The sequence below is a fragment of the Marmota monax genome, unplaced genomic scaffold (assembly GCF_021218885.2).
Source record: "Marmota monax isolate L192 unplaced genomic scaffold, Marmota_monax_Labrador192_F-V1.1 WCK01_AAM20220418_F8-fsc00031, whole genome shotgun sequence".
NCBI lineage: Eukaryota > Metazoa > Chordata > Mammalia > Rodentia > Sciuridae > Marmota > Marmota monax.
Genome location: NW_026695197.1, coordinates 3,472,950 through 3,500,368, shown reverse-complemented (window position 1 = coordinate 3,500,368; position 27,419 = coordinate 3,472,950). Strand labels below are relative to the sequence as shown.

General features: G+C 33.2%; 1 protein-coding gene across 6 annotated transcripts in view; it reads left to right on the top strand.

Moving 5' to 3' along the window:
• The window catches only part of Trappc8 (trafficking protein particle complex subunit 8), a 94,559-nt gene extending 67,360 nt beyond the window's left edge, over positions 1–27,199 (top strand). For all 6 annotated transcript variants that reach the window (XM_046428339.2, XM_058573966.1, XM_058573965.1 and 3 more), the window contains 9 exons: positions 765–912; positions 2,246–2,342; positions 3,497–3,565; positions 3,656–3,714; positions 6,259–6,432; positions 10,667–10,768; positions 19,341–19,486; positions 25,530–25,619; positions 26,067–27,199. In XM_046428339.2, the coding sequence (XP_046284295.1) occupies positions 765–912; positions 2,246–2,342; positions 3,497–3,565; positions 3,656–3,714; positions 6,259–6,432; positions 10,667–10,768; positions 19,341–19,486; positions 25,530–25,619; positions 26,067–26,301 (1,120 nt within the window). In that variant the 3' untranslated portion in view covers positions 26,302–27,199. The remainder of the gene's footprint in view (positions 1–764; positions 913–2,245; positions 2,343–3,496; positions 3,566–3,655; positions 3,715–6,258; positions 6,433–10,666; positions 10,769–19,340; positions 19,487–25,529; positions 25,620–26,066) is intronic.
• The last annotated feature ends 220 nt before the right edge of the window (positions 27,200–27,419 follow it).

Below are 27,419 nucleotides of genomic sequence, written 5' to 3'. Positions count from 1 at the left end.
TATATTGCACAGCAGAACATTTTATATGTGATAATTCCCTTCTCATTTTTACAAAATTAACTAGGAATAATTATGCTACATTTATTTTATTCAATGGAATGTCTAAATATCTTGTAAAACTTTGAGGGTAAAAATGAGGTATTTATAAGTATGGGTACATTTTAAGTCCTCAGTAAATGGTAATTTTCCACAAGATAATAGAAGGGGAGTATTCTGGGCAAGGCAATCAAGGAAGGCTTTCTGGAATGTGGTAGTGGTGAAAAGAGCTTCCAAGGACAGTAAAGATGTCAGGATTTGCATATCAAGGGGGTAGGCAAGAGAGTAGTGGGATGTTCCAGGGAGTGACCATATCTATGAAAAAAAGATTTGTAACTTAGAAAATATAAATTGAATATAGTTTGTTCAGCCACAGTCTGAACTTAGTGTGAAAGAAGTAAAGGGAACAGTCTTTGAAATGTACAACTGTATGGTGAAGAGCTCAGTAGTTGTACAGTAACATTGGAAACACTATCAGAGAAGAGGCATAATTGAGATATTACTATATGAAGCAAGTTAATAAGCCTAGAGTCAGGGAGGTTAATAGTTTCCTTCCAAATTGAGTAGAATTAAACTAAAGATGGGCTAACTAGTAATTTTAATTTATTGTATCGTCTTTGTTTTTCTCAAATATGAATGGTCCTGAATTATCAAGTTTTAAAATCTTTATTTGTAATTAGAGAATGATTTTTAATTTTTAATTAATTTGCATGTATTTACTTCTTCAGACACAGAATCTTAAGGCACACTGCAGTTATTTGTACCAGCCGATCTTTGAATGTGCGAGCTACTGTCTGCAGAAGTAATTCTCTAGAAGATGAAGAAGGCAGAGGAGGGAATATGCTAGTTTTTGTGGATGTGGAAAATACCAATACTGTAAGTTAGTTTAGAGCTGAATTTTGTTTGTAACAAAACATTTGAATTGTTTGCCCTTTTTAAAGTATAAGTTCTTTTTTTACTTCACAGGACAATATAAGCTAGGAATTTGGGAATGTTCATATAGAATATTGGGAAAACATCTTAATTATCTATTAACTCTATAATCTTATCCCTTAGAGTCTCTTCAAATGAAAGGGTCTGCTGATATTAATATAATACATATTTACATGATATATAGACCCTTATGCTAGTGATGTAATCTAAAAGAAATCTCTTAAAGTGCTTTCTAGTCTTATCATTGAGGTATATTCCATTGACATAATTAAATTAATGAAATTCTATAAGATTTCATACACAGTATTAACTTAGTAATCCTTTAGTTATATATTTCTAATAGTACTGTTCCTTTAATATAAGGCATTTCCAAAGTTTCACCATTTTTATGCACTCTAAATAACTGAATGAATGTTCTTGAAGAAGGAAATGTGATCTCATACAACTTTAGACTCAGATTAATTCGGTAGTACAGATACTACTTGAATTGTTAGTATTCTCTTGCTTTTAGCATTCATAAATTTGCAAGATCGCTTTTTTTTAGAATATTTAATGTTAATATGCTAGTACTTTGATCTTCAAAAATATTAGTATGTTTATTAGTTGAACAAGAAAGTTTTTAGGGGCTGGGGCTCTAGCTCAGTGACAGAGTGCTTGCCTCGCATGTGAAGGGCACTGGGTTCGATCCTTAGCAGCACATGAAAAAAATGAAAACAAATAAAATAAAGGCATGCTGTCTATATTCAACTACAAAAAAAAATTAAAAAGTTTTAATCATTTCAAATATTAAAATAGCTCTTATTTAGGAGAATAAAAAAATTATGTACTGTTTAAATTGCTTCATGTACACATAGGCTACGTATTAAGGCTGTATTTTGTTTTTGTTGCTTATTTTTTTCCTTGCCTTAATTGAATGAGATCTCAGAAATATTAAAAGAAATAAAAAGTCCATGTTTTAATTAAAAATTGACAACAAATAATTTTTGACCTATTAAATATTGTCAGAACACTTATTGTGCTAGATTTTAATAATGCAGTGCCTTTCAGTATTTTTAAATTTACCACTGGATGTGCATTCTAGTTAAAAATACTCAGATAAAATGTTTATTTTTCTGTTTAAGAAAAGAATTTAAATAACTTCAACTTTCTGAAATGTGCACAATTACTTTAAGATTAAAAAAATCTCATCTGGTGTTAATTGGTATGGACTTGGGTAACGTCTGAATTTTGTTCTTATTGGAATAGTTTAATTTAGTGCTCCTTTTCTTTTTCATAGAGTGAAGCAGGTGTTAAGGAATTCCACATAGTACAAGTATCAAGCAGTAGCAAGCTCTGGAAGTTACAGAACTCTGTAAATCTCGCTGAAAATAAAGGTTTGTGCCTTTATCCCTCTTCAAAATAAATTCTGACAACATTGCTTGATTTTTCAAAGTAGTACCATAATATCATAAGGTTATTGGTGCCATCTTTTTTAAGCATTAAATTGTGCTTTCCTTCATTGATGTGATTGTAAACCAAATTACCCGTTTTGATCCAGTCTTTTCCATCTTTTTATTTCTTTCCACATTTTTCTACTTTTATTTTTCTTTCTGTTCCATTTTTCCCCCATTTGTAAAATCAGTACCTGAGTATGTAATCACTATGAAAAATTTAAGAGTTTAGTAATGTATGTACTAGAATATGGATATTTCTGTTTTCTTCATTGCTGATAGACTGGTGAATAGCTATACCTATATTTCTACTACTTTTTGTGTATTTTCATATCTGTAACATTCAAACAAAAGAATATGCATACTGTGTCATATGCATTGACAGTTGCCCAGAATATTCCTATCAACTTGTCATCTTATGAATAATATAAGAGTATCTTATGGTTGTAAGATTGATATGAAGCTGAAAATGATATTGACTTTTACTGGAAAAGAACTGAATGATGTATTTCAAAAGATATAAAAATGTTCATATCCTTAGCCTCACATTAATTCTCATATAATCCTTATAATCTTTATATAAAAGAATTAATTTAAAATCTGGAAAAATTCATGTGTTCAGAGTAGTTTATTATGTTATTATGTTTAATGGGGAAAATTTTTTTGTGGCTTCAATGCAAATTATGCTACATTTCTAACTTTGGTCATTAAAATGTACTCATTGGCATTTTAAAAGTGTCTGCAATAGTGGGAAAACACACCCACATAGCAAAGTATGTGCATTAGATTAGTGTCATATATATGAGAAAATACTGAAAGGAAATGAAGAAATAATAGAGTGGTGGGATTGCCACCTCCCAGTTATGATCTTTTAAACTTGTTTATTTGGAACATCTCTCACATACATGTATTTTGAGAAAACTTAATTTTATCCTAAGAAGTTAATGAAGAGTGACTTCATTGAAACGAAAACAAAAATGTTTCTAAAGTATTAATTATAATTACAAATTGTTTGACTAAAAAAGTCTGAATAATTAATTAGATTTTACCTTGTCATAATCTGAGGAATATAGTAAACTTTTCCCTTTTCTTCCTAGAGGCCAAACTTGCCAGTAGGGAGAAGGGAAAGTTTTGCTTCAAGGCAGTAAGATGTAAGGAAAAAGAAGGTAAATGCATTTTACTTTTATACTTTCTTAAATGTTCATTTTATATTTTGTGGCAATGATATGATTAGTTTGTTTCCCCCTCTTTTTTAGCTGCTATGCAGGCCTCAGAAAGGTATACCTTTGCAGATATCATCTTTGGAAATGAACAGGTATGCATATGAACACAATGGTATTTGATTTAAAAATTTAAAAAATTCTGGGATATTTGACTATTTTAGCAAAACTGTTGCTTTAGTAGTCCCCACACTCTGTGGAAGGTGAACATTTCAACTGTTGAGTTTTACAACCTGTGCTCAGTCCCTAAACAAACCAAAACTATAATATAAACCATACCATTTTAGTTATTTAGAATTATTTCTCTTTTGAAAATTTTATATGAGGTAAACATAATTCTTGGAATTTAAAAAAAGCAGAATTATATAAGGGAACTTCTTTGTTAGGAGAAATGGTTCCAGTACAATATATAGATATTAACCCCAGGATATTGGCATATCATTTTATGGTTCTGATATTCAAATAATAAGCTAGACAAATTAAGGCTATCTTGTAATTTTAAAGGTATTACTGTTGAGGGCAATAATACTCCATTATAATTGTGTATAAGAATCATCTTCAGGGTCTGGAGTTGTAGCTCAGTGGTAGAGTGCTTGCCCCTCAAGTGTGAGGCCTTGGGTTTGATCCTCAGTACCACATAAAAAAAGAAATAAACAGAAATATTAAAAAATATTTAAAAAGTATTGAATATTATTATATATATATATATAAAAGAATCATCTTGAGCTGTAGTTTTTAAGCTTTCAAAAAATGTTCACTGTAGATCTTGTTAGATGCAGATTCTGATTCAGTAGAATGGGGGTAAGAACCTAAGGTTCTAAATAGTTATACTAGGTAATGTTGAGGTTATTAGTTTATAGACCCTAGTTTTGAATGTCAAGATTCTAGATGATTTTGTTAAAGTATACGCTTTGCCTCCTCACCTCTAAAGCTATGGTTCATTGCATCTTGAGTAGTGGTTGGGAATTTTCATTTTTAACCAACCCTGCAGATAATGTGAACAGATTATTTGGGGACCTACTTTGAAAAACACTGGACACACATTATACAATTTTGTGTAATTGTATATTATTAATGGGATGATTTTTTTTCTTTGTGTTCTCTTTGATAATTCCAAATAACTTTATAATTTTGTACTTCTTATCCTTGGCTTTCATTTGATACACCTCTGTGACAATCTTTGACAATTTAAGGAAGCAGCTGGAAATATTTCATGGCTATAAAAGCCCAATGAAGATAATATGCTTTGAATGGTTGAGTTTAGTTTTGGGGTCTTCAGTTGTTTGTTTTGTTCATTTCTTTAAAAAATCTAAAAATTCCAGGGCTGGGGCTGGGGCTGAGCGGTAGAGTGCACACCTGGTGTGTGCCGGATGCCTGGTTCGATCCTCAGTACTACATAAAAATGAATAAATAAAGTAAAGGTATTGTGTCCAACTACAACTAAAAAAAATATTTAAAGAAAAATCTCTAGAAACATCAGTATGGCTCTTAAATTATATTAAGGTTGTAATTGTTTATTGTATTTATAGTTAAATAACTTTGTATAAGACTACTGTAGAAGGCGGAAACAAAGACATCTCCCTTTTTTTCTTTTTAAAAAATTTGTTTGTTTAGGGGCTGGGATTGTGGCTCAGTGGTAGAGTGCCACCTAGCATGCTCAGGGCCCTGAGTTCGATCCTTAGCACCGCATAAAAATAAATGAATGAAATAAAGGTATTGGGTCCAACTACAACTAAAAAAAAAAAAAATTGTTTGTTTAGATATATATGACAGTAGAATGTATTTTGACATACATACAGGGAGTATAACTTCCCATTTCTGTGGTCGTACACGATGTGGAGTTACACTGGTTGTGTATTCATATATGAACATAGGAAAGTTTTATGTGATAACATTTCCCCTTTTGACACATCTGGTTGAATAAGTAAAACTTACCAAGTACTATAGATTCAGGAGAAAACTGTGGGACAGTGTTTTATCAGAAAGTTTCACTCATAAGGGAAAAATATATTTATTTATTAATATTTATTTATTTATTCTAATCAGTCAAATATTTATTTTGTATCTTATAGCTTAAGTCTACATGATATATACATAGCCTGTAATTCATGAAACCATAAGTGCAGAGATTTTACTGTGAAGCATAGTATTCTATTAAGGGAAGTCCTATAGTTCTGAGTTCATTTAAAATTCTTTTCTCATGTTCTTTCATGTCAAGTGTAAAAGCCAAGTTAATGCCAACAACTGTTTGTATTCTGTTTCACTGGATATTGTCTTATGTTCTATGTATTCGAATGAGAAACACTTTGCTATTTTAACAGTAAAATATTTATTTTCAACATTTTATTGTTTTATTCATCCTCCCTAGATATTTGGAAGTCCCTGAGAGTATAGATTGATTATTTTGGAGTGACATCTTTTAAGATGTTGAGTAATTTGTACCATATCTTTTAAGTGATCCAGTAACCATCCTGTATGAACCAAATTGATAGGAAGTTACTGAATAAGCCTTTTGGGTATATGTAAATTATAAAATTGTAAATTTTGGCAGGGTATCTTTAAATGAATGATATAGAATAAGTTCTGACAAGACATTTAATTAAAAGAATTTACATACAGATATGATTTTCTTTTAACAGATAATAAGTTCAGCAAGTCCATGTGCAGATTTCTTTTATCGAAGTTTATCTTCTGAGTTGAAAAAACCCCAAGCTCAGTTGTCTCTGCATACAGAAAAACATTCAATAGAGGATGCTGTGAGATTGATTCAGAAATGCAGTGAGGTGGATTTGAATATTATCATATTATGGAAGGTATGTGCTACTAAATTATTTCAGCAAGCCTCAGTTTTTTCCCCAATGTGAAGTACAGTTTTATTTAAGACATTGCATTTCCCATTTATAATACAGAGCTTACAAAGTGTCATGTTATTTCCTTTCCCTATGTGCATGTTCCATATTCAAGTATTGAGAATGTCCAGTAATTTAATACAGCAACTCTACTTAAAAACTGCCACAGAAAGATGGTGTATGATGGCCTCACAGATATTTGGTTCTCAAGCTGAAGAATAAATGTATACTACTGTTCATATATTTTCTGCTTAAATTTTTCAGATTCAATATTCCAGTTGTTTTATAACTTACTTTTTTTTAACAGTTCTATAAAACTTTTAAAACTTTTTGCCTAAAGAATTAATTCAAATTAGATGACTTTTTTCCTGTGTCATTCTTATCTCTGTGACTGAGAATATTGTGGATATGGTAAGCATGTTAAGAGCAGGGGTTATTAAACTTTTGATATTCTTTATTCTGGAAATTTCCATATACTTTTATAACAAAGGAAACATAACATCATGAGCCCTTGGGTACCATTATTACGGTTTCAAGAGCCATTAATTTCTTGTTATTCGTGTCATCCATTTCCTTTGCCCCCACCCTCCTTTTTTCATATTTACCTTTATTTTTTTGTTTTTTATTTTTGTTACTAGGGATCGAACCCAAGGCCTCACACCACTTGTTCTACCACTAAGCTATACTCCTAGCCGTGTTGTATTTTTTGGTTTGATTTGGTTTTTTCAGTGCTGAGGATGGAACCCAGAGCCTTTCACATGCTAGGCATGTATTTTTTATGTATTTTTTAAAATGACATATTTCATCTATAAATATTTCTGTATGTACTTCTAGTAGATTTAAGACGTTTTTAGCAGATGAAGACTTTTCATTGCTAGGGATTGAACCTTGGGTCTTGTACTTGTTAGGTAAACACTTTACCTCTGAGCTGTACCTCAAGTCCAACATTTTTGTTTTAATATAATTTTTGTTTAATATGATATATTTTTGTTTAATCCCATAATATTGTTATCTCTCCCAACCAAATCATTTATAATTCCTTAATAATTTTCTAATTGTTCCTCTGTTTAGTTTCCCCAGGTTATTTGAAAATACTATTGAATTTTAAAATACCAGTGTTTTAAAAATTCAGATTCAAGTAGAGTCCACATGTGGTCAACCAGAATTATTAGTATTTAGGCAGTAGTTTCCCTTAAAATGAACAGCAGTAATATAAAATCATTTTTTTTAATAGCACACCCTTTTGTATCATGCATATATTATTTTATTTAAAAAAAATAATACTATTGTGAAATTAAGGATGTTCTTGGACAACATCCTTACCTCAATTCTGTGACAAAGCTGTGATTTTGTGTCACCTACTACAAGAACTAGCGTAGATAGTCCCATTGTAGGTCATTAAATTGATTAAAATTTTGTAGAGTGTTATTTTTATTAAACCAGGTGTTTTTAAATGGACCATTTTTGTTGTTGTTGGGAGTATAGCTTTGTGGTAGAGTATTTGCCTAGCATGTTCCAGTCCCTGGGTTTGATGCCTAGCACTGCACAAATTCTTTAGGTATTTATTCTAAAGAATAAAAATCAGAGCATTCTAAAGAAATTTTTGCATATCAATGTAGCACAGTTCACAATAGCCAAACTATGGAACTAGCCTAAATGTCCATCAGTGGATGAATGAATAAAGAACATGTGATATATATATACACCATTGAGTTTTATTCAGCCATAAAGAATGAAACTATGTCATTTATAGTTGATTATGTTGAGCAAAGTAAGCCAGTCTAAGGGAGTCAAGGATCATATTTTTTCTCTCATATAGAAGCCAGAGAGGATAATGGAAAATAAAGGTATGGGGGGATGGTGAAGGGAGACCAGTAAAGAGATTGGGAGGTGGAGGGGAGGAAGACAGGGAAAGGGATTCAAGAGCAGGGAAAGGGAAAACACTGCAAAATGATCTTGACCAAATTATATTGTTAATGTGTGCATGTACAAATATGCAAAAACAAATTCCATTGTTATGTATAATTATATGCATCAATAAAAATTTGAAAACAGCAAAGAGAAGGTTTATAATGGGGGAGATTTTTTATTAATAAAAATAAACTGTTTCTGAAACCAAGCTTCATAAGAGTGAACAACAACAGGTGAACTGTTGCTTAAGTAATCTGATAACTGTCATTGATTATAAAAAGTGTTTTATGTTAAAAAGATTAGTTACATCCTATTAGCTTGAAATTAAATGCTTTTAAAGCTGAAAATCAAGATGATCCTGTTTTTAGGTTCAACAGTATTGCCCCTTAAAGTAAACCACCATTCATTAAGTAAATGTATAACAGACCCTTGGCATTCATGGCTGTCACTCCATAGGCTCATGCCATGTAACAATCTGTAATATTTTTGAGACAGGATTTTGAGTAATGTATGCTATATTCTGTTCTCATTTTGAAATCCACAATAACTTTGGCTGGGAGGAAAGTTTGATTTTTTTGAAAAATGGCCCTGAACAAAAGCCCACTACTAGTGTCACTGACAACATGAGGAAGAAAGCTACCTAAAAGTGTGATTATCCTCTATTGGAAAGTGGAAGTTTGAATGGGATATGAAGTTTGATAGTAGCTGGTACTTATAAATGTATTGCTACTCAGTTGACAAGTGGCTGGTAGATTGTTTTTTGAGTGAGAACTCTAGAGAATGCAGAAATGACACATTAAATTAGTCTTGAAAAGTCATTTTAAATGTGGAATAAGATACACAGAAAGAATAGGACTCTTGAAAAAAATATGATTCAAGAGAAAACTAAGAACTTAAAAAGTTTTATGAAAAAGGAAGTTGGAAAAAGAAGATAAAACTCTTAACCAGTCTTTGCCAGAAATAAGTTTGTTTAAAAAATTTAAGCTTTTATGCAGAGAGGAGAATGCATGATGGGTGACTGTTGTTCAATTTCATGGGACTGTTAGAAAACATGTCTGACATTGTTTCAAAACCTTATTCATCAACCATTCACTCTTGAATTAAAGGTCACCTCCCTATATAACTCCTGGGTTTCTGGGTTCTGCACATAAGGATGCTGAAAAGGTTCTGGGATATTCTATGCCTTAATGCAATACAATTCAAAAAGTATATACCGTTGGGAGATTGGGTTTTAACTCAGTGGTAGAGTGCTAGCCTAGCATGTGTGAAGCCCTGGGTTTTATCCCTAGTAAGATAAGTTCAGAAATTGGAAGTAAACACACATTTAGAAACTTTTTTTTGATGTTGGGGGGGTACTAGGGATTGAACTCAGGGGCACTTGACCACTGAGCCACACCCCTAGCCCTATTTTGTATTTTATTTAGAGACAGCGTCTCGCTGAGTTGCTTCGCAGTTGCTGAGTTGCGTAACAGTTGCTGAGGCTGGCTTTGAACTCAGGATCCTCCTGCCTCAACTTCCCGAGCCACTGGAATTCAGGCGTGCACCACTGTGCCTGGCTGGAAACTTTTTATAGCATTTTGACTGAGTAAATTTTTGTTTATTGAATCTAATAGGCTTAATTTTTTAAAGCCAGTTTTTTTTAACTATGTTTACATGATGTGACAATAACAGTATATCAGAGCCATTTAAAGATATGTTCTTTGAAGCAAGCAGTTAAAGAGGGAGATTTATAAACTGGAACAATTACTTAATATAGATGAAATCGGCTTACTGTCTTTAGAAGGAAAAAAAAGCCTATTAAAGCATATGTATTTATATTTAAGGTGTTCCAAGGACATCACATTTCCACTGATAGGATTTATGATTACACTCACTAATTTTTCTCTGCTATGAGATGAACCCTGGGGCATTTTTATAAGCAAGAATGTAAAAGGAAACCTTTTCCCTATATATTGGCAGTTCAGTAAGGATAGAGGGGCAAAACCATGTGTTATGACATAATTCTTTTGAAGAAGTTTCTTAAGTAGAAAATTAGGAAAGATTTCAAGATTTATCTCTTTAAAACACCCAGGCCAGATAAATTATATTGAGTCAAAAGAGGTTTTGGGGGCACAGTCTTTATTGATTGAATTAATAAATAAAAGTTGAAATGCTGACACAGCCATCCAAGGTTATTGATAATTTATACATATTAGCCAAAGTATTTCTGCCTTCCATCAAATGTTTAGTTACTTACTTTTGCAGTTATTGCCAAAGAGGGTAACATTTTTTGCTTTGTGTTTTTAAGGCATATGTTGTGGAAGACAGTAAGCAGCTTATTTTGGAAGGTCAGCATCATGTTATTCTTCACACTATAGGAAAAGAAGCCTTTTCTTATCCTCAGAAACAGGTAATGTAGTTTGCTCTGGGGTTTTCCTGTGAACTTGTGGGAGTTTTTAGTTTGATTGGTTTTTGTATTTTGAAGAGATCTGATTTGTTCAGGATTTTATATTGGGATTTGGGTTGGTTTGGTAGCAGACAACTTACTAAAATTAGAATTGATGGCTGGTGATGTGGATCAGTGGTAGAGCACTTCCCTAGAGTGCTGAGGCCTTGGGTTCATTCCTCAGTACCTCAAGAAAATAAAATTTAAAATGAACAGATATTAATTTTAAAGTTGATAAGCACCTATAAGAGTATTAAAATGCATTTATAAACTTGAGTTTTCCTAAGATATATTCTATATTAAATCTAGAATTCCTAACTATGTAAAGAAGTGATTTGCTTGAGAGGAAGGGAAGCGTATTCTCTATATTTTATTTGTTATAACAGCATCACACCATTGTAGAACTCTAGAGGACATTATAACATGTAAAGGGTGGCCTCTGGAGTTGTGCAGCAATAGTGTTTAATATGATTTCTTTCTTTTTCTAAAATACCATTTAATCATGCTAAAAATTTCTTTTAGAAAATTTAGTCACTTGGGGCTGGGGATGTGGCTCAAGTGGTAGCGCGCTCGCATGGTATGCGTGTGGCCCGGGTTCGATCCTCAGCACCACATACAAACAAAACAAGACAAAGATGTTGTGTCCGCTGATAACTAAAAATAATTAAAAAAAAAAAAAAAAAAAAGAAAATTTAGTCACTAATAAATAATTTTGTCCAGTTATTTAAGTGGTGGTTCTAATGTTGTGTTCATAAATAATTTGCATGGTGTGCCCCTATTATTTTTTATTATTTTTATTTTAAAATAGTTCCCAAATTTACAGAAAAAGTTGCAAGAATAATATATAGATCTCTCTCACACTTTTCACTCAGAATCACCAGTGGTTAACATATGTCTTACTTGCTTTATCCTTTTTTAAAATTTACATGTATATTAATTGTTTTCTTAATCCTTCTCAAGTAGTTATTGTAAACTGCAGACCTATAGCTCTCTGTCCCTAAATGCTACATTGTATATTCCTAAGAATAAAGACAGTAACATAATCAGAAATGACTGTCAAGATAGTCAGGAAGTTCAAAATTGATGCATAACTTGTCCGTGTTCAGGTATCACCAGAGATTTTGGTTATTATATCCTTGTAACTATTTGGTTTTTCCTATCCAGGATCACACATTGCATTTAGTTGTCCTGTCTCTTTAGTTGTCCTGTCTGTTTTAATCTGGAATAGTTTCTTACCCTTTTGTTGTTGTTGTTGTTGATTTTTACTTTGACATTTTTGAAGAGCCTGGGCAGGTAATTTTGTAGCATAGTATCTTGTTTGGGTTCTTCTCATGTTTCCTTATGATTTCCTTATGGTAGTGTCTACCATATTTCTCCACAAGTTGTTTTTTTACTTTTCCTAATAGTAAATAATGTATGTGGAGTTCATTTGAAAATGTAAATGTCTGGTTTCTCTACTAATTTTAGCATCTGTTGGTAAGTCTATAACTTGAATCAGTTTTTACTCTGTTGATATTATATAATGGTAATTTTCCATTAGTTTTCTTTTAAGATTTTTTTTTTAAAGAGAGAGAGAATTTTAATATTTATTTTTTAGTTTTTGGCAGACACAACATCTTTGTTTGTATGTGGTGCTGAGGATCGAACCTGGGCCGCTCGCATGCCAGGCGAGCGCGCTACCGCTTGAGCCACATCCCCAGCCCTCCATTTGTTTTAATGGAGATACTAAATTTAATCTCAAATCTGTTGCTTATTTTAAGGAAATTGGTTTTCTTACTTCAATTAATATAAAAATTCCAAGTTTTAGTTCTAAATGTCATAAACTTTTGATATTTTGGAGTGTCTAAGACAACATCAAGACAGCATTTAGAAAATGAAGTTGTATGTTTCTATAAACTTTAGTTTTATTCTCATTTTACATAGTATATATTGGCATAGCCCTTTTATTTCTCTGTATATCACCATTTCACATATTATTAAAATAGTTTATAGTCCCCCTCCTCTCTTTCTCTCATATATATGTAAAAAAAAAACTTGGTAATGATAGTAAATGTTATATATATTTTATACATATATATATACATTATATGTATATATATAAAGAAAATTTAAACTTGGAAGACAAGGCAATTTCTTTTTTTCATAGCTTTATTGAGGTAAAAATTGAAGTACAATAAAATGCACATATTTAAAGTATGCAGTTTGATCCGTTTTGACATGTATGAAAACAATCAATATAAAAAGCACTTCCATTACTTTTTTTAAAAATTGAAATCATGCAGACTATGGTTAATGCTGAGTAATGTTCCATTGTGTGTATGTATACCAAAGTTTCCCTATCCATTCATCTACTGAAGGGCATCTGGGTTGGTTCCACAATTTAGCTATTGTGAATTGTGCTGCTATAAACATTGGTATGGCTGTGTCCCGGTAATATTCTGTTTTTAAGTCTTTTGGTTATAAACTGAGGAGTGGGATAGCTGGGTCAAATGGTGATTCCATTCCAAGTTTTCCAAGGAATCTCCATACTGCTTTCCAGATTGTCTGCACCATTTTGCAGTCCCACCATCAATGTATGCGTCTGCCTTTTTCCCCACATCCTTGGCAATACTTATTATTGTTTGTATTCTTGATAGCTGCCATCCTGACTGGAATGAGATGAAATCTTAGAGTAGTTTTGATTTGCATTTCTTGAATTGCTAGATAGAGATGTTGAACATTTTTTCATGTTTGTTGATTGATTGTATATCCTCTTCTGAGAAGTGTCTGTTCAGTTCCTTGGCCCATTTATTGATTGGGTAATTTGGTGTTTTGGTATTAAGGTTTTTGAGTGCTTTATATATTCTAGAGATATTGCTCTGTCTCATGTACTTGAGGTAAACATTTGCTCCCATCTGTAGGCTCTCTATTCACCTTACAGATTGTTTCTTTTGCTGAGAAGAAGCTTTTGAGTTTGAATCCATCCCATTTATTGATTGTTGGTTTTAATTCTTGCGCTATAGGAGTCTTATTAAGAAAGTTGAGGCCTGATCCGACATGATGGAGATTTGGGCCGACGTTTTCTTCTGTTAGGTGCAAGTAAATGGATGGAGTTGGAGAATATAATGCTAAGTGAAGTAAGCCAATCCCATAAAAACAAAGACCAACTGTTTTCTTTGATATGAGAATGCTAACTCATAATGGTGATGGGAGCAATCAAGGAACTTTAGATAGGGCAAAGGGGAGTAGGGGCAATGGGGTAGAAGTGATGGTGGAATGAGTTAGACATCATTACCCTAAATACATGTATGAAGACATGAATGGTGTGAAAATACTTTCTATACAATCAGTAACTTGAAAAATTGTGCTCTATATGTGTAAAATGAAATGAATTGCATTCAGCCATTATATATAACAAATTAGAATAAATAAATAATTTAAAAAATCAAAGAAGCCTAATCAAGAAAAAAGCAAGAACACAAAAAATTAATATCAATGGAAAGGGAGCTATCAAAATAGCCTTTCAGATGCTAAAAATATATTATGGTAATATTGCAATTGTATGTCAACATATTTGGTCTATATTAGAGAAGGATCCGTGTGCTACTGAGTAGAAAGTGTATTCAGTCATTGATGGATGAAATATTCTATATATGTCTGTTAAGTCTAAATTTTTGATTATATTATGTAGTTGTAGAGTTTCTTTGTTTAGTTTTTATTTGGAAGATCTATCCTGTAGTGAGAGAGGTGTGTTAAAGTCACCCAGTACTATTGTGTTGTGGTCTGTTTGAGTATTGAAGTTGAGAAGGGTTGGTTTAATATACACAAATACTCCATTGTTCGGGACATAAATATTTATGATTGTTATATTCCACTTCTCTTAAGCAGTATGAAATGTCCTTCTTTGTCCCTTCTGATTAACTTTGGCTTGAAGTCCACTTTATCTGATACAAGGATAGAAACCCATTTGTTTATCTGATCCATATGAGTGATGCTTTTTTTCCCCATCCTTTCACCTTCAGTCTGTGGATGTCTTTGCCTATGAGGTGAGTCTGTTGGAGACAGCATAGTATTGTGTCTTGTTTTTTAATCCAGTCTGCCAGACTATGTCTTTTGATTGATGTGTTTAGGCCATTAATGTTCAATATTGAGATGAGATTTGTGTTTCTGGTCATTTTCGTTTATCTCTAGTTTTTAATTTGAATTAGTTTCTACTTTGATTGACTGTTCCTTTAGTGTAGTTCCTCCCTTCAATTTTTTTTTTTTAAATTTCATCTTCATGGAATATTTTGTTGAATATTCTGAAGTACAGGCTTTCTGGTTGTAAGTTCTTTTTAAATTTTTGTTCAACATGAAAGGTTTTTATTTCATCTTCAAATCTGAAGCTTAATTTTGCTGGATATAGGATTCTTGGTTGGCATCCATTTTATTTCAGAGCTTGGTATATGTTATTCTAGGACCTCCTAGCTTTGAGGGTCTGGGTTGAGAAATCAGCTCAGATCCTTAATGGTTTCCTCCTATTCGTAATCTGGTATTTTTCTCTCTCAGCCTTTAAAATTCTATCCTTATTCTGTATGCTAGGCATTTTCATCATGATGTGCCTTGATGTGGGTCTGTTGTAATTTTGCACATTTGGGATCCTGTAAGCCTCTTATATTTGATTTTCCCATTAATTCTTTAGATTTGGGAAATTATCTGATATTTCAGTGAAAAGATTGTGCATACCTTTGGTTTGTATCTCTGTACCTTCATCTATCCTGATAAATCTTTAATTTGGTCTTTTCATGTTATTCCCATAATTCTGGGAAATTCTGTTCATGGTTTCTTAGCATCTTCTCTCTGGGGGCCATTTTATTTTCAAGATTACATATTTTGTCTTCATTGCCTAAGGTTCTGTCTTCCAAGTGGTCTAATCTGTTGGCACTGCTTTCTATTGAATTTTTAATTTGGCTTATTTTTTCCTTTATAAGGATTTCTGTTTGTTTGTTTTCAGAATCTCTCTTTATTGAAATGATCTTTTGCTACTTGTGTTTGCTCTCTTTTATCATCCTTTACTCTGCAGATCAGTTTAATTGTGTACATTCTAAACTCTTTCTCTGACATTCTTCCACTGTGGTGCTGATGGATTCTATTATTGGAATATCTTGGTTTGCTTGGGGTGATTTGTTCCCTTGCTTTTTCATGTTGATTGTGTGTCTTCCCATCTGACAGTATGGATCTAAGGCAGTAGATTTTCTACCCTGTGGACTTATTAGTGTTCCCGAAGGTATCCAGTACCTTTCTTGCTGAGAAGCTGCCTTTCAGTTTTCTTGGTATCACTCCATGGAGCAGCCAGCAACATGACCTTCTTTATTCTACCATCTTGCTAATCTCCAACAAGGCAGTTTCATCACATTGTGATTAAAGACTAATATTGATGACCTACTGAGAATTGCTTAACTTGATGAAGCTTAGCTTATTACTCACTTATAAAACAATGATTAACAGTACTTTATATATTTTCCTTCTTGTGGTGTTCACAAAATAGAATCAAATCTTACTGGGAAATTATTTTACAAATTGTCTAGCATTGATTGTGAAGATACTTGTTGCTTTTAAGCCAGAAGAGAGAAACATTTTTAAATATTTTCTCAGGAAATGAGCTTCTGGCTGTAGGTATCCTTTATTGGCTGTTGTTCATATGTTTTTCTCCTGGCAAATGACATATAGAATTTACTCAGTATAATTTATTTATTCAGTGCTGTGAATTGAACTCTCAGGGCCTAATGCATGCTAAGCTTATACTATCACTTAGGTCATCTACCTTAATTCAGTATAATTTAGAAGTTTCAATTTTTTGGATGACTGGAATATATCCCATCTATGTGAACTCAGTTATAGTGATTTAGCATCTCTCTGTAGTGCAACTTCCAAGAAGATGATAATATAAAGGACTTGAGTCTGTAAGCCTGAATGACAGACTCTGGAAAAAGGTGAAATCACCAAGGTTAATATCAGTTTTCAAGTCTTCTGAAAGGTAGGCAACTAACCTATCCAAAGTAGGCATATGTTAACATAGTGCATCGCTCCTGTGTTTTGAGTCTTTCATTGTAAATTTAAATTTGTTTAAAGTCTGAAATAGTGTATTTTATACAAGTGCTTTTTAAAAAATATTATATTTAGCTACAGGAAATTCTCTTATTTGGTACCAGGGAATAATGCAATCACATAGGTAAATAATATATATCATTTATTGTGTGTTTGTCATTTATCAAGCATTGATTCAAATCGGTACTTCTCTTAACAATCCTGGAGGTGTAGGGGGATGTCCTCATAATCTGGATCCTCTTGTTTAAGCAACAAAAGATACACAAAATTTTAATTTTAAATCATATGGTTAGAAGAAAGAAGATAACACAGTTATTAAATGCATGGGCTTTAGGGGTCAAATAGAACTGTGTTACTTAAGATCTTGTGCAACCTTTAATCTTTCTGAAGAATTCTCCTCCTGTTTATTTAATTATTTTTAAATTTTCTTAGTTGTTGAGAGATCTTTATTTTATTCATTTATTTATGCCTTGCTGAGAATCGAACTCAGTGTCTCACACATGCGAGGCAAGTGTTCTACCACTGAGCCACAATCCCATTCCCTTCTCCTGTTTGTTTTATCTTATTTTTTCCATGTTTTTTTTTTTTTTAAATTGGTGCATTATACTTACTTACACATCATGTTGGGAAGTCATTGTTAAATATTTGTACATGAACACAATATAACGATGTAATTTGGCCAATATCACTCCCCAGTATTTTCTCCCCTCCCTCCTTTCCCCTAGTCCCTTTCCTTTACTCTACTGTTCTCCTTTTGATTTTCATAAGATTTTATTTGATCATTAGATGGTATTTTTTTTAGTCAATTTCCATGTATTTGTGTATTACACGAGTTTCAAGTGTTTTGCTTTTTACATTTTTTTTATGGAATAAATTTCTAGACATTAAATTGTTGGCCCATATGGTTATATACTTATCTGTTAACACTTACTAGAATATATACTCTTTGGTTTTTTTATTTATTAATTTAAAATTTTTTAAAAAATATTTATTTTTTAGTTGTAGTTGGACACAATACCTCTATTTCGTTTATTTATTTTTGTGTGGTGCTGAGGATCGAACCCAGGGCCCTGCACCGATAGCATCAGCATGTTATTGGGGGAAAATAAATAAATAAATATATATATAAAAGCACTATATATGTGTGTGTGTGTGAATGACATATTTATTTATATAATTTATTTTTATTATAAATTTTTATTATATATATAAAAGCACTATATATATATGTGTGTGTGAATGATTATTTATATAATTTATTTTTATTATAAATTTTTATAACACACACATACACACACTGGTGATTTTTTAGTTTCCGTAGTCAGTGGGTTGACTCTGGACCTCATTATTAGAATCAGTACTGCAGTGTTCATTTTTTAACAAATTGAATGCTGGCTTTTTATAACCACATAGATTTAGAGATCAGCAAACTTTTTCTGAAAAAGGCCAGAAAATAGATATTCAGGTCTTTGCTGGATAGGCAGTCTCTATAAGTGGAATCCAAAAGCAGCTGTAAAGACTTGTGAATAAATGGATGTGGCTCTATTTTGATAAACCTTTCTTTATAAAAACTGGAAGCAAACTGGATTTGGACCATTGGCTGTAATTTGCCAGTCTTTGGGTATAGGTCAGAATCATACTAGGCTAGCAGGAAACTAAAAATCAAAATTCTTGTGTGTGGGAGGGTAAATACAATGAAAATAATTAAAAAAGAAATAATATAGGATACTTCTTTTTTCATTTAGATAATAATAATATTCAAAAAATATTTATAATATGTCTAATGCTGGCTGTATTGATTTTTTACATGCTGTTAATCTTCAACCAATATAGCTAAAGCACTATAATCTATAGCAATATTCTTTCAAAATTGAATTTTAAGTCAACCTTAGATTTTCAACTATTTTTTTAAAAAATATTTTATTAGTTGTTGATGGACCTTTACTTATTTATATGTGGTGCTGAGAATTGAACCCAGTGCCTCATACATGCTAGGCAAGCACTCTACTACTGAGCCATGACCCCAGCCCCAGATTTTCAACTATTAAAACAGGTGCTATGCAATTGAATGTTTACACCCAAAGTTCTAAGCAGTTTTACTGAGTGAGAATCACATCAAACTTTGATAAAAATCTAACACTGTTTGAACCCACTTTTTTATGAAATCAGTCATAAAATATTAAGTAACTTATTCAAGATCACAGAGCTAATTTGTGAAATTGTTGGAATTGAACCTTAACTCCAACACTAAATGAATAAGTGAATTTATAATTTCAGATCCTGATAACTTTATTCTGGATTACAGTGCAGATGATAACAACTGTTAGTTAATAGCAGAAAACTGTTTATCCTTTATATTCTCTTTACTGGTTTTAACTTCTTTTGTTTGTTTACACTGTACTCCCCCCCCCCCATCTTTTTAACAAAGCAGTGTTTTTATTGTCATAAATCTTTTCTTGTCTTTTCCCAGGAATTACCAGAAATGGAACTGTTAAAATTTTTCAGGCCAGAAAACACTGCAGTTTCCTCAAGACCATCAGTAGACCAGCTTTCTAATCTCATTAAAACGAGTCTTCACTACCCAGAATCATTTAATCATCCATTTCATCAAAAAAGGTTTGAGGTTCATTTTATTAGAATGTTCCTATAATATATGCACACACACAAAGTTACACACTTTGTGTATTATTATTTTCTTATTTACTCAGGCAATGGCATTAACCCAAATACCTAAGAAATTTAGAATAATATCAAGTCCATAGAAATTACTTTTTAGTAATTTACACTTTACCACAATTACTATATGATGCAGTTGTGCATGGACATTGCCTGGCCATTTCTGAGTTGCTAGAAGTTTCCTTTCTAGGAACAAGGAGAAGAAATAACATTCTTAAATTGTTTCAGTCACAACATGACTCTAGTATGAACTCCTAACAATTCAAATTTAGATGGTGTCTTTTCTGAAGATTTATTAAGTGCTAAATTTCATTGGGCAAGATGTATTTGTAATTTTGGTAAATAGACTGAACATATGAAGTTCTAAAATAAAATGTCTTAAATATGGTGACACTTCAAAAGGCTTCCAATTTGCAAATATAAGATAGAGGCTTATTAGAATAAGCCTGTATGTGATAATTAAAGTTATGAGTTTTGGTGGAGTCACAGGGGATAGAGCTGGGGATGGGATAAGACAAAAAGAAAATGAACAATGATACCTGGGAGATGAGCTTAGGAAAAAGGAGCCCACAAAGAAGACTGACTGAAATGGAGCAATTACAGAAAGAAAGGACCTACTAGAAGAAAGTGGAATTTCAAAGGTCAAGTAGCAACTGTTGAAGATAGAGAAGTAGTGAACAGTTAAACATAGTCTGGAAATATCAAATAATATATGGACCAAACTGTTTGTTCACTGGGCCTGACAATAAAGTTGTCATTTATGACTTTTGAGAAGATTGTCAGTATTTAGTGGGGTAGAAACGTGGTAATAGTAGGTTGAGGAGAGAATGGGTGGTAAGGAATTGAATTTACTGTATTGACTACTCTTTCATGTGGTCAGGGATGTCCTTGAATGGGGATCAGGGAATATCTGCTAATATCTGTTTGTGTACTAGATAAGATATGTGTATGTTTATAGTATTGGAAAAAATGATGTGATACAAGGAGAGTATTGAAATTCTTAATACCTAGAAAAATATACACACTGATAAATGACAGGATTAGCTTTGGACTAAATTTATGTTGAAATGGAAAGAAGAAAGCAGGAAGAAATTTTAGCAAGTCTATGCATTATAGAGCACTTCCATCTTAGGGAGTGTTTATAGGAGCAAGGTGAACTACTTAGAGTAATCTGAGATAAGAGAGTCAAAGGTAGAGAATTTGGAAAAGGAGAAGTTATCTATTGAGAGGATTGACAAGCTGCCTGAGGACACACTGGAGTTCTGGGCAAAAAGAAGACCTTGACAAATGTTTAAGATAAAAAATATTTATAAATTAACTTAAATGGTTCAACCCCCACCCTTTTTTGCATGATTTTTTGAACTTTGTTATATAAGCTGTATTACACAGAGTATATTTATTTTATATCCATTTTTTAAATTTAATATGTCAGTAAGAGTCAACCACTGCCGAAACTGTGGAATTATAAGTTTGAATGTAGGAGAATTCATTTATTTACCTTACTTTTGATGGGCTTTTGGATTATTTTCAAATTTGAAGTGCTTTGATTTCTGCCACTGAATATTTTTGTGTACCTGTCCTGGTTCATGTGCTTGTTCCCCCACCCTCGCCCCCTTTTCAGATTTGCCCAGGGACTTTCCCAAAGTGATTTTACCAATTTGCAAGTCCTACTAGGAGTATATAGTGGGAGCTCCTTCTGTTCCATACCTTTATCCATACTTACTCTTGTCAGATTTTTAAAATTAGCCATTTAAGTTAATTTAAAAATAATTTTGATCTTCAATCTTTATTGAGGTATTACTATGCAAAACTCCATTTTGTATGCCTTTGTCTGAAATAGATGCACCACTGGGATCGCCTAGGGAAATTTAAGAAATACAGATACTTAATGCTTCAGTTCTACTGCAGAGATTTCAGTTTGATGGGCCCAGGTTAGATGCTGGGCATCTGGATTTTTTAAAGTGCTCTAGGTGATTCTAATGTATGGCCAAAGCTGAGGGGGTGGGAGGGCTTTCATATTTATTCTTATTGAACCTGTCTTGGCTTCACATAGCTCCATGCACAGTTTTGTTTCCTTAATTTTTGTTTTTGAGGGTGGGTTATTGTTGTTTTTAGTACTAGGGATCGAACCCAGGGGCACTCTTATCATTAAGCTACATACACAGAGTCTCACTAAGTTGCTTAGGGCCTTGCGAAGTTGCTGAGGCTGGCCTTGAATTTGCGATCCTCCTGTCTCATCTTCCCTTGTTGCTGGGATTAATGCATGTGCCACCACACCTGGCATGATACTCCATTTAATCCTGTTCTACTTTATCCATATTTATGAATCCTGTCTTACTTCATGTATTTTCTAAAAAAATCTTAGATTCCATGATGATTTTTCTCAACCTTAGTGGGCTTTACCTTAGAGGTTAGGATATTTAGGAATTTGCCACAACGTCTAGTCTATTGGAATTAGAAGACACCATACGATCTAGGCATTGTAGGGAAGTATGTAAAGCAGGATAGATCAAACCAGAAGAGTGGTTACATGAAGCATCACAGAATCAAAACTGTGCTTAGAAGTATGTGAGAAAAGCGCAGGCCAGCTCAAGGATAAAATAAATATAAAATGTGACAGTTTTTTCCAACCTTGGCTGCATATTAGAATCACTGAGAATTTTAGAAACTCCCAAAACTCATGGTAATTAAATCAGATTCTCTGAGAGTAGGAATCAGGCATCTGTATTTTTTGTTTTGTTTTGAGTGCTACTGGGGATTGAACCCAAGTTTCAGGCCTCTGTGCCACATACATTTGGGGCTTAATCCAGAGGAGCAGCAGCCACCCTCTTGACATTGCATATTTCTAGGGTACAAAAAGTGAATCAAATTACAGGTATACATTTAACGCTTCTGATTGCATAGAAGACTATTTTCCATAGGGAAAATAGTCTCACCTCCATAGTCAACATGGATGATTCACAATCCCACAGGGAAGGTAAAGGGAATAAATAACTGCTGAACAATTATCACAGTAACGAAGATTGGGAACAATTTTGAAATAGAGACCTGAGTGATTACTCATCCTTGTGAAACTAGAGAGGGTAATTGAGAGAGCAAGAGAAATAGCTGGGAAATAGTGGTCAGAGAATGGGTGACTGAAAATTATTTCAGAGATAGCTTTTTTGGGTGATTAAAAAAAGTTTGTGATATGGTCATGAAAATTGGGTGGCTGAGTTTTGAATAGTACTACAGATTATGGAGATGGCAAGTCAGGAATTTGAGAAGTTGTTGAATGTGAGTCATGTATCTAGACAGTGAAGTTATCCAAATTAACGACAAGACTTGAGATTGAAAGGGAGAAAGCAAACACATGGCAAAGCTTTTAAAATGAAGCCAGTAGATTATGTGGGAGGGGAGAACTACGGCAGTGTCCTAACTTAGGTGCTATGTATCTGCTTGATGGCTAGAACAGGTGCATTTGTATGTTTCACCCTACACATGCCTCACCTGTACCTAAAATATTTCAAAATACCCATTGCTTTCTCTCCTCCCAAAGAATCCCTGCTACTATGTTACTATCACTGCTGTGAGTTTGTCAGCATAAGGACAGAAGAAAATATAAAAGCTCTGGCATAGCATATGACAAAAGAATGAAGGTTTCCTTACAGGAGAGGTAGGAGGAGAAAATCGTCAAGGATTGGTGTTGAGAACTACATCAATAACCCCAAGATGTGGAAGATGTTGGGAAAATATAGCATATATCAAGGTGTGATGGCATACCAAATACCAAATACCTATAAGACCAGCTATTGGGAAAACTGAGGCAGATTTCCATTCAAACTGCAGGTTAAAGGTCAGTCTGGGATACTTAGCCAAGACCTTGTCTCAAAATACAAAATAAAAAGAGCTGGGGATGTAGCTCAATGGTAGAGCAAACCTGGGCTCAATCTCTATACCACAAAAGAAAAGAAATGCAGTACGTATTACTATATAAGGAAGGGCTATCCAGCAAGTTGTATACCTAGCCAACTTTTAGATGAAGTTAGATGTAGAAACATAGAAGAGATTGAGGATATAGGGTTTTGGTATTCCAGAAAAAAGAAGAAATGTGGGAAGGAATGAGGCAGTAGGAGGTTTGGTCATGGCAGTAGAACATTGAAGCAGTAGAGAAATGAGAATATAAGAAAGAATAAGTGAGATAACAAAGAAATGAATTATGCTAGGTTAGGTGCCATAAGCTTTTCAAAAGTCAAAACATATATTGGATGGTGTGTATGAAGGTTTAGAAAGTGTATTTACTGGTCATTCTCAGTACTTAATGTGTTTTATTTTACCCAGTCACCACAAAAAACCCAGAAGAGTTAGGCATTATTATTATTATTCCCAGTTTACAGTTGAGCAAAGTAAGATACAGGGTTGCTGTTGAGCTAATATTCGAACTCTAATAAACTGACTCTAAAGCCAAGGCCTTTAATAGTAATCAAATAATTAAATACAGAGTTTATGGAATCATTGTCAGCAGTTTGGTTTCTGGGCAGTATTTGTGACTTGTCAGTTTAGTAGTTCAGAAAGACTACTTTATAAAGCAGTGGTTTTCAAAATGTTGTTCCAGACCAGCAGCAGTAGCATCTGGGAATTTGACATACTGAATCAGATAATTCTAGGAGTGGAACTTTTTTTAATGTGCCCCACCAGATGGTATTTGTGCATGCTCAAGTGTAAAAAACACTCATTCGGAAAGATTGAATTGCATCAGCATGGAATCCCAGCTACTTGGGAGGCTGAGGCAAGAAGATCACAAGTTTGAGACCAACCTGGGCAATGTAGTGAGACCCTGTCTCAACATAAAATAAATAGGGGTAGAGATGTAGCTCAGTGGTAGAGCACTTTTCTATCATTTGCAAGGTGCTGGGTTTGATTCCCAGAACTGCAAACAAAAGGCTCCTGCATACGTCAAGACACATGGTAACTTGAACTTGTAAGGAAAATGAGGTAGAGTGAATTAATTAATTTTCCAGAAATGCCTGAGAGACAGACTTGATAGGAATTTGTGAAGAAGATTGGAAAGGGGGACTATTGAGGCAGTAGGAGGAGTCAGTCTGATGCCTAAATTTTGCTAGGATAAACGTGGGTGCTCTTTACAGAGGTAGTTAATGGAGGAAGAGAATAAGGAATGGAGAGACCAGGAAATATCTATTTGGATATTTGTTCACATTTGTTCACATTTCTTCTTCTAGTAGCATTTAAATAAGGCATAAAGAATTTGACATTTGAGGATCAAATGGGAACAGAATAGCATAAATTCCTGGGTTTTTGCTTTGGTCTACATTATGCAGTTGAGGTTTAACTTAATGAGATGCTATAGACTGGAAACCTACACATCAGTCTTTGTTACCCTCCCCACCATGTGAGAAATTTGTGGGGGAGCTTAGGGCACAGCACCAACACAACCTAGGGTAGTTTTTTGTTTAGGGATACTGATACTTAGTATTGAGGCATTGTATTAATATATTATTATTTACAAAGTAAATTATCTTAAATCATTTTGGAACTTGATTTTTCCCTTACTTGAACATGTATATATTTGGTCCCAGGGATTGAACTCAGGAACACTCAACTCCTAAGCCACATCCCCAGCCCGATTTTTTATTTTATTTAGAGACATTGTCTCCCTGAGTTGCTTAGCACCTCACCGTTGCTGAGGCTGACTTTGAACTCGAGATCCTCCTGTCTCAGCCTCCTGAACCACTGGGATTATAGGCGTGTGCCTCCGCACCCAGCTCTTGAATAAATTTTTAAAGTGCATGTGTTCTGTTAAGATATTCAAATGTGTGTGTTGGTTTTGTTTTGTGGTGCTAGGAATGGAACCCAAGTCTAGGCCAGTTCTGTAGTCTGAGCTACATCCCCAGCCCTGTTAGATATTCATAAGTGTTATATTTAAGAAAGCTGCTTTTAAGAAAAAATACACAGCTAACTTTTTGTGTTTATTTTTCTTCTATAGCCTTTGTTTAGTACCAGTCACCCTTTTACTTTCTAACTGCTCTAAGGCTGATGTAGACGTGATTGTTGATCTCCGGCATAAAACAACAAGGTAAAGATTTATTTAGTGAAAGTTTATTTTGTAGCTTAAGATTTAATGTAATTTTAGAAGATTTTACTTTTTTTAAAAATTATTCAGATAATTGCCTTAACATTGATAGAGAAAGTTACTCAATCATGCCCTAATTTGTGGTGTGGTATTACAGAAGAGTTTCAGAGGCATTAAAGTTTTCCCTCGCTAATTTTCAAATCAAATTCCATCATTTACTAGCTGCTTTTGTGGGCATTAAATGAGATAATCTTCTCAGAGTATTGTGCTTAGAAAGTAGTAACTGTTAAAACATGGTAAGCATTATAGTAATGTGTTGTTATTATTAATAAACACTTGTCTTCATGAAATAATTTCTAGAAATAAAAGTATTAGATGAAAGACATCATGGTAATGGGACTGTGGGGGGGAGAAAAACCCCTGCAACTTACCATTTTCCTTCTCCTTTAGTCCAGAAGCATTGGAAATCCATGGATCATTCACATGGCTTGGACAGACACAATATAAACTTCAGCTTAAAAGCCAGGAAATTCACAGTTTGCAGCTGAAAGCTTGCTTTGTTCATACAGGTGTTTATAACCTTGGAACTCCTAGGGTGTTTGCCAAGTTATCGGACCAAGTTACGGTGTTTGAAACCAGTCAGCAGAACTCCATGCCTGCCCTGATCATCATCAATAATATGTGACAACTTGCAAATTTATACTGAAATCCACAAGAATCAGTTTAATTTTGCTGAATGGTTTTTACAGCAGTATTTGAAATACCTAACTTTTTGGAGGTTGGTGTCTGATTGCTGCAAAATACTTCAACCTGTCACCTTGTTGATGATGAAAGCACGTTGGACTGAGAATACTTAAATTCTTTTTTTTTTTTTTCTTTAAACCTGGTAATAATTTACATGCTCATAATACAGATTTCAACATATCCATGCACCTTATTATGCCCCGTCTTAAAAAACAATGTCTAAGTCTGCTGTTACAACTTGTCAGTGGTAATATTAAGAGATGATTTTGAGGAAGGAAAGGCCTTATTGGCAATACTCCTGTTAAGCCATTAGTCTATAAATTCCAGCTTTACTGTGAAGTTCTATAGAGTGTTAAGTACAGTTTTTCCTTGTCTTGCTTCACACAACTCTCCAAAATCAGTTTTGAACTTTGGTTATAGAGTCTTCATATTTCAGTATCTGGTGGTCCCTATGGCTTATATATAACTTTGTAAAGAAAAAACATTTTTTTTCCTGATGATTTGAAAAATAGTTTTGAAGGGAGTTTGACTTTTTTTCCTCATTCATCTCAGTATAGAGTGCACTATTTCGCAATATGAGATTTTTGTCATTAAAATCATTTTATTATATTACTTTAAAATTGAGTTGATCTGTTTAAATATAAATCTACTCAAGTTAATTAAAATAAGCTTTTCAAAAATGTATTATATTTATAACAAATGTACTGTAAATAGAATAAAGACATGCTATTCACTGTATAGATTTATTAGATGCCTTTTTTAAAATCTGGTTTTCTGAAGACCTAATATATTCTTTATTTAAAATAAATGCCAACCATATACAGCAGGTACCAGCACAATTTCCTGTGAAAGCTTTATCGTCATTGTTTCTGAAAGTGAAATATGGTCTTTGTTCTTAAATTTCTTAAAGTCCTTGATGGCCTTATTATATATGAACAAATGAATGTTGTCTGTAAATGTTTTGTGTTTGATGCCTATTTACAAATTTGAATAATCCACTTTTTCTAGTGGAAAGGAAGATCAAAGTTTATTGAACCTATTGTAAATAACTACCTTGCT